The sequence below is a fragment of the Eleginops maclovinus genome, chromosome 13 (genome assembly GCF_036324505.1).
Source record: "Eleginops maclovinus isolate JMC-PN-2008 ecotype Puerto Natales chromosome 13, JC_Emac_rtc_rv5, whole genome shotgun sequence".
Lineage (NCBI taxonomy): Eukaryota > Metazoa > Chordata > Actinopteri > Perciformes > Eleginopidae > Eleginops > Eleginops maclovinus.
The window spans coordinates 23,951,031-23,966,399 of record NC_086361.1 but is presented as its reverse complement, the minus strand read 5'-3'; the positions used below and the strand labels follow the sequence as shown (position 1 = coordinate 23,966,399).

The 15,369-nt window shown below is 46.5% G+C and overlaps 1 protein-coding gene across 5 annotated transcripts; it reads right to left on the bottom strand.

The window, feature by feature from the left end:
• Positions 1–166: 166 nt before the first annotated feature.
• c1galt1a (core 1 synthase, glycoprotein-N-acetylgalactosamine 3-beta-galactosyltransferase 1a) lies at positions 167–5,471 on the bottom strand. Of its 5 annotated transcripts, none has more exons than XM_063899141.1 (5): positions 4,497–5,471; positions 4,261–4,334; positions 3,816–3,961; positions 1,366–2,021; positions 167–1,196 (listed from the first exon to the last, which is right to left on the bottom strand). In XM_063899141.1, the coding sequence occupies exons 3-5, from the start codon at positions 3,946–3,948 to the stop codon at positions 1,005–1,007; spliced, it is 981 nt and encodes a 326-aa protein (XP_063755211.1). In that variant the 5' UTR covers positions 3,949–3,961; positions 4,261–4,334; positions 4,497–5,471; the 3' UTR covers positions 167–1,004. The 5 variants fall into 5 exon arrangements, with proteins under 5 accessions (XP_063755211.1, XP_063755208.1, XP_063755209.1 ...); XM_063899138.1 differs by having other exon boundaries at positions 4,192–4,334; positions 4,497–5,470; XM_063899139.1 differs by having other exon boundaries at positions 4,099–5,471.
• Positions 5,472–15,369: the final 9,898 nt, after the last annotated feature.

Sequence of the window (15,369 nt, the reverse complement as noted above, 5' to 3'; positions counted from 1 at the left end):
GGGAGAGGGTTCAGCTCTCCAACAGCGAGTCTGCATCGCAGCTGACTTCACCTGCTGCCCCACCCGACCCCCTGCTGTGTGCCCGTCAGGAAGCGCGCTGCAAACATTGACTGATAAACTGCAAACAACACAGCTTTAATATCCACTTACAGACGTAGACCTCGTATTGTTTGCAGGATCATATACTCGTGTTTATTGTAACATTTTGTAGATTTAAAGACTTGCAAAAACCAAACAGCTTATAAACATCAGATTTTAATTTTCAAAAAGACGTTCACGAGAAAGGAACGCAATTAAAGATAGTTGGAGTTTTATTTGTGTTGATTACTTTTTGTTTTTAGTCAAACTGATTTGAAACCGCTGTTAGGAAAAGTTAAGGTGGTTCCTGTTTGGGCCGGAGAGACTGGAGTGTGTTCCAAAGCTTGCCGCTGTATCTACACCCCCCCAGCTGGAAGAGGGGAGCCTGGAGTGAGACTACAGAGTGGGAGTGGGTAGGGTTTCGAATGGGGCCACCCGGTCGTGTTGACTTCCTGTCTGTCTTCTTCTGTAGATGTCTCCGTGTTTTAGCCCTCTTATTGCTTCCTGTTTTCTTGTTCTTGAGTCGAATCCAGAAGTGTACTGGTCTCCAGAGTTAAATTAAGTACTCCACGCTCAGCTGACATGGTTAAAGGGCCTGGACTATCTGCAGGTTGCTGTGACCTCCTCATCCTTTAGAATGTCCATGATGACCAATCAGAATCTAGTATTCAACTGAGACTTGTAACACCCTTTGTCCTTCCGGGGTCAAACACCAGCACCTTTTTGTTGTCGCTTTATGGACCCTAACCCTCACCAGTACAGCAGCACCACCCAGTTTGAACCACACAACCCTTCTGGCTCCTGTAGATCTCAGTCCTGCTGATCCTACTGTGTCTCGAATCCTACACACACTTCAAACATACAGCATCAACAGCTTTCACGGTTAAAATAAGAACTTTTTTAGTTAGAAACAACTACACCTCCCGTCATCTCATCCTTCTTTGGGGGGGGGGGAGGGGTGGCTTAGTTGTGGTGTTTGAGTCCGTGTTTTCGTCAGGGTTAAATCTGTGTTTGTATCCGTATGCTCGCAGATGGTGCGTCAGATACTCCAAGGCATACATCTGTTCAGGGCGGATGTAGTGAAAGGACACGGCAAAGTCTGAGCAGCAACCCGGCCCCTGGAGAGGGAAGAGAAACAGCCTGTAAGGATTTGGTAGCTAGTGAGCAGGACAGATATTGACTTCATTTGTCAGGAAACCCTCGGACTTCATGCCAGAAGTTAGAATAAAGTAAATGTATTTCATGCATTTCTTTAAGGTGTCAATGATTGAGGGAGGGTGTGCGTACCTCTATTGGAGTATAGTAGTCGTAAATCAAAAACCAGGGCCGTCGTCTCGGTGGAGTCCTGATCAGGTAATGGTTTGGAGGGAAAGGATGAAACGTCTGTCTTCCCTTCTCATCTCTGGTGTCTGCCAGCTCCACCTTCATCGTCTCCATGCATTTCCCCAAAGCCATGTCCTCTATCTCAGAGAAGTGGGTGCATTTCCCCGTCTGGAACCCCGTGATGAACCTCCTCAGCGCTTCCTTACTGAGGACATAGCCGGCTCCTCCGCTCATGTAGCCTTTCTTGAGGAACGGGTGAAACCGCCGTCCCAAATACCACGGCTTCTCCGTATCGAACTTGGACAAGGTGCGGCGCAGGTTATCCGTCACCACGAACGTGTCATCATCCGCCTTCAAGTACCAGTCCGCGTCATCCAGGTGGTGCCGGTGGATGTACTGAAAGGCTCGGATGGTTTTCCAGTACAGGTTTTCCCTCCCCTCGCTCACGTTCAGCCCCACGGTGGGGAAGTCGGTGGTCTGGGAGCTCATGTACAGCACTCGGTCGCAGTGCCTCGCCCAGGTCGCCCTGACGTGCTGCACTCGGGATTCCAAGTGGGTGGGCATCGTCATGACCCAGCACAAGATCCGAATGGGTTTAGCCACTGGGGTTTGGTTCTTAACTGGAAGAGAAAAGAGTCAGGAATGTTTATCAGGGAAGGACACATTTTCTACAATATGATACGACAGTCCTTCAGGTCTGACATTATCCAGCAGCACAGCAGCTCCAGTATCAGACCAGTATGAAGACTGGAAACAACATTAAACCAGTGGTACCGATGTAACATGTTCATAGTGAAACCAGCAACCATTCCTAAACCAGCGCTGGTCTTCCCTACTAGATCAATATTGAAGTCTTCCCTCCGTGATATTTTGTCCTTAGAACCCAAGCGTGCTGTAAATGCTCTTTGTACTTTTCCATTGAAGACGTGTGTGAGAGGCGTTAATCCGGTTTGAAACCTCTTTGTGTTTCCAGTCATTACAAAATAAATAAATTCATCCTTCTTTGATTGCACAAGAAGCTTAGTTAAACACCACTGAAGTATGGGGTCAGATCCGTCTCAATACACGAATGCACACAGAAGGATTCACACTTGTATTTCAGGACCCACACAAATGTGTTCCGTTTCACATACATGTAAATAAAAGCCAAATACAGGACAAAGTTTAACATGAGTATTTTTGATCCACACACATCTGTTTTCCGTGTCAAACCGCTGAACCTGCACACACACACCGCTCTCTGTGCATGGATCGCTGTGCACTCCTGTGTGGGGTTTTTCTCCCCTGACGCTCACCCGGTTCGTACTGTTTCGTAATGTTTTCCATCTGTAGCCAATCAGATGTCTCCTGTTCATAACTCATTTATATATATTTTTTCGTGTAATAATGTCATGATTATTATGACTTCTTTCAATCTTAATTTCGGGGGCCCCCACCAGGTACTGGGGTCCCTACCACTCTGCGTACTCTGCGTATAGGGAGCGGCAGCCCTGCTTCCATGCTAACAGAAACACATCACTAACGTCACAAGAATTCATACCTGAAGCATACTGAATCATTCACGCAGAGACACTTATCACTAGACTTGTGCTAGAGGCCCTGTTGAAGTTGACCTGTCAGCTCCGGACAGCAAAATGCGTATATGAAGCGCTACGCCATGAACGCAAGAAATCTGACCCTTGTGGGCGCGCTCATGTGATTGGCTTAGAATGGAGGAGACATCTGATTGGCTACAGATGGAAAAAATTACAAGTAGGAACCGGGTGAGCGTATTTGGCTTTTATTTACATGTATGTGAAACGGAACACATTTGTGTGGGTCCTGAAATACAAGTGTGAATCCTTCTGTGTGCATTCGTGTATTGAGACGGATCTGACCCCATACACACACACACCACACACACACACACACACACACACACACACACACACACACACACACACACACACACACACACACACACACACACACACACACACACACACACACACACACACACACACACACACACACACACACACACACACACACAGGCAGTTGTTTTATGGGTTTATAGTCCTCCATGGTGTCAGTGTCTGCCAAAGAGGGTTAGTAGTGCAACAAGGGAACCCTGTTTTAATTTAATAATAGTGTATCTGATATTTACAGAAGAGGATTGGACCACAGGATTTTATGTTTGGTTTGAGAAATTCTGAGTTCTCAGAAATACTTTTTAAAATTCCCATAACTGTCAGACTGTCTCAAACTCACTTCGCTAAAATAAATCTCAAAATTCAGACTTTTTTTTCAGATGAGTCAAATTTCAGAAAAGAAAAGTCACAGTTTTGTGATTTTCAGATAAACGTTTTTCTGTAGAATTCAGAAAAACCCACTTTTTGGCGAAGAACACACCTGATGATCAACTCGATGCCTACCTGCGTGGTCATGGTGCTGGACGAAATGTACGCCTCTCTCTTTTAAATAACTTGAGTCCAGCAGAAACTGAAGGGAGAAAAATCCCATCAACAGTCCGCAGGTGAAGATGAAATTAGACCAGAGGTTTCTCATTCTCCCGGTTTACCTACAGACACAACATGGGATAAGATGGACAGCAGCCAAGAAGGAAGTCACCTCAAACAAGAAATCATTAACAGTCGCTTGTAAAACACTGAAAGGGGAACGGGGGGGGTCAGAGATTAAAGTGGTTAATGTACTTACATTAACAGGTTTGAGGGTGCATTACCTCTTAGAAAAAGTCAAACCAGAGGAAAGTAGATCCAAGCACAACAGCTTAAATATTTGCCACTTTACCTGGTTAAAGATTAATCCCAAAAGGCATTTTTGTTTGTCCTCAGAGTGACAGAGACACAATCAGAGTACCTGCTCTCTGACGGCTGTCTCCATGGAGTCGCATTCAGGTTCGTCAGAGACACAATCCTGTCAGTCAACGTCACCTACAGACAAGCACAAACAATGGAGGAGGAGGAGGAAGAGGCGGAGGAGGAGGAGGAGGGAGGCCACAGGTGCAACAGGAAAGCATCAACAAAAGATAATTTGCTGCCTTTCAAATCGCATACTTGTAGCACAAAGTACTGCAGCTTTTACAGAGTACATACCTACTACCACTTCCATAAAGTATACCTCATTGTTCATAAATCCCCCGTGCAAAGGATTGTGGGTAGTAACAGCTGGCTTGCATGCTGCAGAAGGATCAGAGTTCATGAAGGTTTGTCACAGGCATGCAACAGCCAAGGTCAAGTCATGTGACCGTGCTGTAGTTCCTTTATAGCCCAACATTAGCCGCCTTTAGCTTAGCGGTGGAGACGTGAAGTCATGTGACCGTGCTGTAGTTCCTTTATAGCCCAACATTAGCCGCCTTTAGCTTAGCGGTGGAGACGTGAAGTCATGTGACCGTGCTGTAGTTCCTTTATAGCCCAACATTAGCCTCCTTTAGCTTAGCGGTGGTGACGTGAAGTCATGTGACCGTGCTGTAGTTCCTAAATCATAAATGTTTGTTTGACACAGGGATTATTTTCTGCAATAATCCAAAAATTGGTCCAAGAGTTCTTTAATTAACTTCTAGGTGATCTACAAAAGTAAGTCATCAGGGCATGATTTCATTGTTTAAACATGACAGGATTCTCAGTTTGGCACGTCGACCCATTTTACTGAAGCTCATGCCTCTCCCTGCAGGGTGGGGTGATACGAGCTTCACTGATCAGACAGGTTTTCCTTGGAGTTTCAAGTGAAAACAAAGCATCACTCCAGATATGACTTTTTCTTTCACATATTTTTCAGCAGTTATTTTCTTGTATGGGCTCGGATGGCATGCTGACATTAAACATGAAATCTTATTAAATTACGCACTAGTGATATTATAATTGTATTATATTATAGTGCAGCCTTTGCAAACGTGTTGGTAATACCTGTCAGGTGAGTTGAGAATTCCTCCGAGATAAGCTTAATGCTCCCTTGACAGCATGACAATATAGCACAGCAGCAGGAGAGGACTCTTTAAAGTAGAGACTCTACATACTGATATACACCTGAACATCAGCAGGAGAGGACTCTTTAAAGTAGAGACACTACATACTGATATACACCTGAACATCAGCAGGAGAGGACTCTTTAAAGTAGAGACTCTACATACTGATATACACCTGAACATCAGCAGGAGAGGACTCTTTAAAGTAGAGACACTACATACTGATATACACCTGAACATCAGCAGGAGAGGACTCTTTAAAGTAGAGACTCTACATACTGATATACACCTGAACATCAGCAGGAGAGGACTCTTTAAAGTAGAGACACTACATACTGATATACACCTGAACATCAGCAGGAGAGGACTCTTTAAAGTAGAGACACTACATACTGATATACACCTGAACATCAGCAGGAGAGGACTCTTTAAAGTAGAGACTCTACATACTGATATACACCTGAACATCAGCAGGAGAGGACTCTTTAAAGTAGAGACACTACATACTGATATACACCTGAACATCAGCAGGAGAGGACTCTTTAAAGTAGAGACTCTACATACTGATATACACCTGAACATCAGCAGGAGAGGACTCTTTAAAGTAGAGACTCTACATACTGATATACACCTGAACATCAGCAGGAGAGGACTCTTTAAAGTAGAGACACTACATACTGATATACACCTGAACATCAGCAGGAGAGGACTCTTTAAAGTAGAGACTCTACATACTGATATACACCTGAACATCAGCAGGAGAGGACTCTTTAAAGTAGAGACTCTACTGATATACACCTGAACATCAGCAGAGAGGACTCTTTAAAGTAGAGACACTACATACTGATATAGACCTGAACATCAGCAGGAGAGGACTCTTTAAAGTAGAGACTCTACTGATATACACCTGAACATCAGCAGGAGAGGACTCTTTAAAGTAGAGACTCTACATACTGATATAGACCTGAACATCAGCAGGAGAGGACTCTTTAAAGTAGAGACTCTACATACTGATATACACCTGAACATCAGCAGGAGAGGACTCTTTAAAGTAGAGACACTACATACTGATATACACCTGAACATCAGCAGGAGAGGACTCTTTAAAGTAGAGACGCTACATACTGATATACACCTGAACATCAGCAGGAGAGGACTCTTTAAAGTAGAGACTCTACATACTGATATACACCTGAACATCAGCAGGAGAGGACTCTTTAAAGTACAGACTCTACATACTGATATACACCTGAACATCAGCAGGAGAGGACTCTTTAAAGTAGAGACTCTACATACTGATATACACCTGATCATCAGCAGGAGAGGACTCTTTAAAGTAGAGACGCTACATACTGATATACACCTGAACATCAGCAGGAGAGGACTCTTTAAAGTAGAGACGCTACATACTGATATACACCTGAACATCAGCAGGAGAGGACTCTTTAAAGTAGAGACTCTACATACTGATATACACCTGAACATCAGCAGGAGAGGACTCTTTAAAGTAGAGACACTACATACTGATATACACCTGAACATCAGCAGGAGAGGACTCTTTAAAGTAGAGACTCTACATACTGATATACACCTGAACATCAGCAGGAGAGGACTCTTTAAAGTAGAGACGCTACATACTGATATACACCTGAACATCAGCAGACTTCCCTTCCTGCCAAATCTCTGACTAAACACGGAGCAGCCAAATGGTTTCTCTCCAGCAATACGTCTGGAATTCCTGACAGGGACTCGATCATTTTTCAGGGAGTTTGGACCTGACAGAGGTTTTCTGGTACTGTCTTCGGGTTCAGAAATGTCTCCAGGGCTGTCCTCAGTCTCTGATTTTAAAAGTCTCTCTGGATTTGAGTTCCTGGCTGCTTCTGGTCCTCCACAGTCCTCTCCATGAGCTTCAGTTTTCATGTGTGCAGCTGAGCTGCTGGCTGGAGGCTCTTCCTCTCTGTTCTCCTCAGTTTAAGTTTGATGAAGCTGTGAGGACTGAGGACCGACACACATGGCTTTTGACCTGTGAACGCCAGGTGAGTCTTTGGTCCCAAACACTGCAGCTGGATCGTTTCTCTCCTGTGTGGATTTTCAGATGTCTAATCAGATGTGAATTGCTGCCCAATATCTTCCCACACTGAGAGCATCCAAAGTGTTTCTCTCCAGCAGTTTGCCTTAAATCGCTGACAGGGTCTCGATCTTTTGTTTGAGAGTTTGAGCCTGAGTGAGGTCTTCTGGTCTCCTTCCAATCCGCACTGTCCTCAGTCTCAGGTTCAGAAGAGTCTCCAGGGTTGTCCTCAGTCTCAGGTTCAGAAGAGTCTCCAGGGTTGTCCTCAGTCTCAGGTTCAGAAGAGTCTCCAGGGTTGTCCTCAGTCTCTGGTTGTAAATGTCTCTCTGGACCTGAGTTCCTGGCTGGTTCTGGTCCTTCACAGTCCTCTCCAGCATCTACTGTTTCCATGTGTTCAGTTTGTCTTTGATGAAGCTGTGAGGACGGAGGTTTGTCTTCATCATCTTCACTCTTCACAGGGACAGGAGGGAATGTGGACTTGGTGAGATCAGCCTCCCCCTGCTCTCCCTCCTGACTGCTGCAGTGTTCCTCCTGTTCCTCTGCAGTGTGTGTGGGGGGGGCTCTGGGATGAACTCCTCTTTAACCTCCACCAGCTGCTGGACGTCTGCAGGAAACGGGAAACACAGAGAGAGGTCAGAGAGAGATGTTGTTGTGAGCATCAAACATCGGGAGGTTTAGGTTTTGTGTCAAAGTTGTACTTCATCTATATGTTTTCCAATCCAAATGTCTGGAAGCATATTTCTAGAGCACAGACATGCTGCCTGGTTATAAAACGCACGGCCATGAACGCAGTAAGCCCCGCCCACTTCCAGTCTAAAGTAAGCCCCGCCCACTTTCAGGTGTAAATCCTGCATTAAAATAATAGTGTCTTCACGTCTTAAAGCTGCTGAGTCAGATATTGCACCTCCAACAACAAATAGATCCAGAGCTCCGGTTCCTTTACTTCCTCTCCAGAAAAAGGAGAGTAAAAGAAAGGATCAGAAATCTCAGTCTCAGTGTCAGCCTGCTGCCTGCCACTCGTCCCCCGCAGACCCACCGGACATCCATCCCCTCTTTATTCTCCGTAAGCTGTCTCTGCCGTCTGACCAGACATCTGTACGGGGGTAGACATGTCTCAATAATGTGTGTAAATGTGTGATTCGCAAATAAGCAAAAGTTCATGTGGCTCGCTCAGAGTGCTTATACGGGGAAATGAAGGGTATACTTCAAGCTCATATGTACTATAATTACATTTGCGAATCTCTCTGTCGACCAGAAATGCGTTTGGGGATCTCAACCCTCTGCTTCTGGATTTCAACCCTCCGCTTCTGGATCTCAACCCTCTGCTTGTGGATCTCAACCCTCCGCTTGGGGATCTCAACCCTCTGCTTGTGGATCTCAACCCTCCACTTGGGGATCTCAACCCTCCGCTTGTGGATCTCAACCCTCCTTGGGGATCTCAACCCTCGCTTTGATCTCAACCTGTGGGATCTCAACCTCCGCTTTGGATCTCAACCCTCTGCTTGTGGATCTCAACCCTCGACTTGGGGATCTCAACCCTCCGCTTGGGATCTCAACCCTCTGCTTCTGGATCTCAACCCTCTGCTTGTGGATCTCAACCCTCCGCTTGGGGATCTCAACCCTCTGCTTCTGGATCTCAACCCTCGCTTGTGGATCTCAACCCTCTGCTTTGGATCTCAACCCTCCGCTTCTGGATCTCAACCCTCTGCTTCTGGATCTCAACCCTCGCTTGTGGATCTCACCCTCCTTGGGATCTCAACCCCGCTTTGGATCTCAACCTCCTTGTGATCTCAACCCTCCGCTTGGGATCTCAACCCTCGCTCTGGATCTCAACCCTCCCTTGGGGATCTCAACCCTCTGCTTGTGGATCTCATCCCTCTGCTTGTGGATCTCAACCCTCCGCTTGGGGATCTCAACCCTCTGCTTCTGGATCTCAACCCTCTGCTTGTGGATCTCAACCCTCCGCTTCTGGATCTCAACCCTCTGCTGGGGGATCTCAACCCTCCGCTTCTGGATCTCAACCCTCCGCTTCTGGATCTCAACCCTCTGCTTGGGGATCTCAACCCTCTGCTTGGGGATCTCAACCCTCCGCTTGGGGATCTCAACCCTCCGCTTCTGGATCGTCTTTTTACACACACAGTTTTGAGAGAAACTTTCCGCTGGTCTCGACTAAAATCGGCTCGTGTCACTTGGTTATTTTCGGTAACCACGTGACGAACTGCTGATGACGAGACTTCCGCTTTTCAAGGTTTCAAAGTAAGAGCATGACGTGTTTTTAATGCGCTATATAATGAACAGCCGAGTGCACTCTTCGTCATCACCACCCCAGACATCTGACAGCGTCTTCATATCTCTGGACTCAGTAGACCCTTTCTGACCCACAGAGAGATTGTTTTCGGGCAGCACTTTAACATTTTACAGGTGAGAGGAGTGTTGTGGAAACTGACCTGCTCCGTGTAACCGGATGTGAGGCTGTGACAGCGCGTCCAGTAGCTTCCGGTGTCTCTTGTTCTGCTGCTGTGAGCGGGACAGTGTACTCTGCAATCCGTCTCTCAAACAGAACACACACCTCCGAGAGCAGCACCGCACTCATGTGTCTGGAAGCAGCTGTTCCTGCACACAAACACACACACACACACACACACACACACACACGGTTCTCTCTCCAGCTCAGCATTGCTCGGCTAACAGAGATGAGTCTGAGGTGAAACGTCCCAAAACCCAAAGTCCACTTCACACCTGGGTTCTGTAATTTCCTCTGGTTGTTGTTGTTGTTGGTTTAATGGCGGATCGCAACCAACTTTAAGGTGCATACCGCCACCTACTGTACGAGAGTGTGTAACATCATGTCATTTACCCTTTCTTAAATTCAACTCACCAGCCTTGTGTCATTTAAAAAAGTAAAGAGAGCCTTCCTGGTGACTCTTACCCCCTCTCCCTCTGTTCCCAGTATCCCCATTAAATCCCAGTCCCTCCCCGCCTCTTGGACTTTATCATGTAGCCTTTCTCTTTCTACTGCATACATGGCACAGTGAAGTATGATATGTTCAACCTGTTCTTTCACTCCACAGTTCCCACACCTGTCACTATTCCTTTTCCCCAGTACAAACATGGTGCCAATTAAACCTGTGGGGTCCAATCTGAGTCTGGTTCTGATGATTTCCTCCCTTCTGCTCCTTTCTTTGTAGTTCTTCGTTATCACTGACTTTTGTATTTTATGGTACCCCTTTCCTTTATGGTCTTCCTCCCACCTTTTCTGCCATATCTCCGTTCTTCTTAATCACTGCTTTTCCTTCTCCTTTTCCGAGTGGAACTGGTATTGTTATTTCCTTTTGCTAGTTTATCAGCACACTCATTCCCTTTCAGCCCCTCATGCGCTGGTACCCAACAGAACTGTACATCCATGTCACCTCTGTGAAGCCTTAGCAAACTATGGTTCAGTTCAATGGTTAAATGTTCTCTGACAGATGTTGTTGACTGTATGCTTTCCAACTCGGCCATTGAATCTGTGCATACCACCACCCTATCTGGTCTGACCTCTTCCACCCACTGTAACCCAATAATGCCTGCCACTACTCCTGCTGTATACACTGATAACTGATCAGATAGTCTTTTGGAAATAGATATTTGAAACTCAGGGACATACACACCAATTCCCACACACTCCTGTTTGTTCTTCGAACCATCTGTATATATTTTGAGATACCTGTAGTAGTTGCTCCTCAGGTAAATACTTGTTTTAACTCCTGCTTCATTTGCCATTGTCTTTTCTTTTCCAGAACAGTAACACTCATATCGATCTTTACTTCTGGGAATAGCCAAGGTGGAACGCTACTCCCTGGGGTGTTCCTGGTGAACCCTAAGGCCTCCATTCCATATGTCTTCTCTTTTTCTCCCCTTGTCCCCCCGAACCCTAACCCCTGGAACTTTGAATATTCCCAGCATCCCTGCATAGTCTTTGTTGCAGGGTTTTCTTCTCCACTTCCTTTTAGCCTGACCCAATATGTGAGTGCCAGTTTCTCCCTTCTTAACTCAAGCGGTGTTTCTCCTGCTTCTATAAGTACTGCGTTAATGGGGGTGGATTTAATAGCTCCTACTCATAATCGCAGTGCTCTGTACTGTAGTCTGTCCACTTTTTCCAATGAGGTCCTTGCTGCTGCTCCGTACACTATACTACCATGATCTATTGTTCCCCTCATAACAGTTGTTGTTTCTTCTTCTTCTTCCGGTGCATGCTGGGAGATTTGGGAGTGCGAGTGGAAGAAAAGAACGACTCTTGTTGCGTTATATTTTCCGTTTATTTTTGTTTATGGGTGTTCATTTAATATAGTTTATCGGTGGTAGTTTAATTTGCATTACTTTTAGTGTCTTTTGGTGCTGTTTTTGGGCTGTTTTGCGGGCTTCTCCTGCTGGTGTCTCGCCGGCCGGCGTCTGACGCCATGGTGAATGGAGGCTTTTCCAGACTCACGCGGAAGCACGGCATTAAAATATCGGCCGGCTTCCCATGCACTGTGGAGGATATCGGGCTGGCTGTGGGGGAGAAGGTCGGACACAGCAGCATTAAGTCCCTGGCGCGGATGAACAGTGCGGTCGTGATCTTTCTGGACCAGGTGGAGAAAGTGAACCGCGTTATCGAGACAGGCATCACGGTGAGTGAAATGTTTGTGCGGGTGCAGCCGCTGACGCTCCCCGCGACCAAAGTGGTTCTGTCCAACGTCCCTCCCTTCATAACTGATGAGTTCCTCAGTAGAGAGCTATCCAGACACGGGAAACTTGTTTCTCGGTGAAGAAGATGCTGTCTGGGTGTAAGTCTCAGTTACTGAAGCACGTGGTGTCTCATCGCAGACAGGTCTATATGATACTGAACAATCGGAACGCGGAGCTCAACCTCCGTTTTCACGTTAAAGTAGATGATTATGACTACGTGATTTTTGCAACCTCGTCAGTTATGAAGTGTTTTGGTTGCGGGGAAGAGGGGCACACCGTGAGTGCCTGTACGGGGCGCGGGGTTTCGACTCCGCCTGGTCCGGATGTCACTTCTGCCCAGTGTGCGAACTATACCACGGTGTCCGGGGGAGCCGGATTTTTTTTTTTTTTTTTTTTTGAGGTGGGGGGGGGATTCTGATCTGTGACATAGGCCTATTAAATAGAAAATCCGTTGCACACGGGGTGCCAAAGGTCTACATTTACATGAAACAGAAACAGATTTACCGAGCATGTATGGGCTACGCAAACTTCAATCAACTTGATAATAAATAATCCACGGACCACCAATGTAACGTTTGACTGTTTAATTAGCCTAAGTCAATTTAAAATAACTAAAAATACATAGGCTACATTTCACATGTCATGGGCTTTAGCCTATAGCCGAACACACGCGATAGGTGCGGCAGCGCAGCACCAACCATGAACATATATTAATATTAACAATACAACAATACGCAACGATGCACATAGAGGGAGAGAGCAGACAGATGACAAGACGCTGCATGGTGGAAGAGATGCTGATGGTCCATGGAGCCACTTGCGGGAGGGAGGGAGAGAGGGAGAGAGGGAGGGAGGGAGGGAGGGAGGGAGGGAGGGAGGGAGGGAGAGAGAGAGAGAGAGAGAGAGAGAGAGAGAGAGAGAGAGAGAGAGAGAGAGGCTGCATGGTATTTTTGGCATTTTTTTCAACACAGCAAAATTCAGTTAAGCGGGTCTTACCTAACACAAAAGCGACCACAGCGGTCTGGGCTCAGTTGCTTTTGCTCTAGGTCCACTAGCCCATGATGTGGACAGACGATGACCCGACTTCAGCCAAGATGTGATGAAGGGCGTTGGATCGAATCTCTCCAGTGGAGGTCCATTAAGGTCCACGAAAAGTAGTGAGGAGGTGCTGGCTTCACGCAGTCTATTGCGAGTCTTACTGTCCGTGTCATTCATAGCTGAAAAGCCCCTCTCGCACTCCGATGAAGTGGGCAGGTAAGTTCTGCTTGCAATGGACAGTTTCTCCAGCGTTTTGCCTGGTGCAGGTGCAGCATCTTGTAACTTCCAGTCGCGAAGCTCCTGTACTGCTTCACTAGCAGATTCACCGAGTTCTTTCGCAAGGGCCCGTATTTCTTTTTCCCCATACATTATAAGTGCGTTGCGGTCCTGTGGCCAAAAGCGCTTGTTGAGGGGTTTGAGCATATTGACAAGATCTGACTCTGGCATTCGCTTCTTAAGATTGTCGATCACAGACTGATAGAACTGACCCCTTTTAATTTTGCCGCTGCACTCCACTAGCTCCACACCTTTGAACAGTCTTTGTGTTATGTGGTCCTCGGCCTTCTGTGCTGATTTACCTCCACACTCTTTCAAAGCAGAAAGTACATCGATGCACTGCTGAATCTGACAATTCGCGCTCACTATGTCGATGTCTCTTTGCTGCAACCTTAGTGACAGGGCCTGAAGCTCACGAAGCATGTCTTTCATGCAAGCCAGATCGGCTACAAATCCAGCGTTTGAGAGTTGTTTATGGAGCCCTAGGAATTTCTTCCTTTCCGTGTCATTACGAGATGGATCCTCACTTGCGATTTTGAAGTGTCTTGCTAAAGCAGGGTAGTTGTTCCAGACGGCCTTAACAGTTCTAAAACTGCTTGACACCCACCTGATGGTAAAAATCTGCCCGATTTTTAAAAGCTGCATATTCAACTCCGCTGCTGCCTCCTCCAGGAGTCTCGCATTCTTTGCGGACTGATTGTACAAACTGTACAACTTTGAAACAAAAATTTCGAAGTGGTTACATCCAGCAACAAGTTTAAGAGAGTCATGGACTGCCAATTCTAGCCGGTGACAAAGACAATATATAGACTGGATTTTGGGGAAGTCCTGTTTTAGGCGAGCAATGACCCCACTGTTTTTGCCAGTGAGGACAGACGCGCCGTCAGTGGCTATGCTGATGAGATTGTTAGACAAAAACTCGTCATCAAAACCTGCAACACGTAGAGCCTCTCTCAGGCTGTTGTAGATGGACTCGGCGTCTGTGCCCTCGACTAACTCTTTGAGGCCTAAAAACACATTATCCACATCTCCCTTTCCTGTCACGTCACATCTCACATATACAATCATATATGCACGTCCGTGCACAGTGCTCTCATCAATAGTGATGCTTATTTTTGACTGGGCCTTTTTAACATTACATACAAACTTTTTCTGCATTTCGAGATGTGGCCAATAATCTCAGCACAGGATTTGTCGGATCTGTGTACAGCGCCTACCTTTGCCCCATTGATCTCTTGAAGCTGCATGACAGGTGGGAGTTTTTTTAATGCCATCCTTTCCTTTGCTATCATATACGCAGATCGGAAAGCATTGGACGTTTCCTCCAGCAACTTTCCGTTGATTGCGAGAATCTGGTTCGGCAGTATTGCTTGTTTTCTTGTTTCTGCCAGTTCAACTGCCCTGTTGTGCGCCACACTATCCCGATGCTTGTAGATTTTCTTACGCAAGTTGTTCTTAGTTTTACTGGATACGTCCCCGTTCATCCATTCTTCTGATAAGTGCACTCCACCTTTATCAGTACTGAGGAGAAGGCTTTTAGCATCCCTGCAGAGAGTACAGCCTATGGATCCATCCTTGGAGAATAGCCATGGGAGGCGTGTGATCCACTCACTCCACTGTTGGCTGGTCCAGCCATCCGGCAGCCGCCGGACCACCGCAGCAACTTCACCCCCCCGATCTCGAGCAGCAGGCAGGGAGGAAGAGGAAGCACAAGTGGGGTGGTCATCAGCAACATCATCATCTTCTTCCATATCTCCTTCGACCTCTACTATGGTAATTGTAGTCATCACGTTAGAAGCCTCTTCTCTTGGCTCATCTTGTGTCTCTTCAGCACACAAGTTATCTTTAACTGTCAAGTTAGCACTAGCAGCACTGACATTAGCTCCCTCCTCTCTCGGTACTGTTGTAACAGCAG

What these genes read in the sequence shown, in the direction of transcription:
- c1galt1a (XM_063899139.1), bottom strand. Translation starts at nt 3,948, where the DNA reads ATGAGAAACCTCTGGTCTAATTTCATCTTCACCTGCGGACTGTTGATG. An exon ending in CCAGCACCATGACCACGCAG is followed by an intron (nt 2,022 to 3,815) that starts GTAGGCATCGAG and finishes TTTCTCTTCCAG; the next exon opens with TTAAGAACCAAACCCCAGTG. An exon ending in ACTACTATACTCCAATAGAG is followed by an intron (nt 1,197 to 1,365) that starts GTACGCACACCC and finishes TTCCCTCTCCAG; the next exon opens with GGGCCGGGTTGCTGCTCAGA.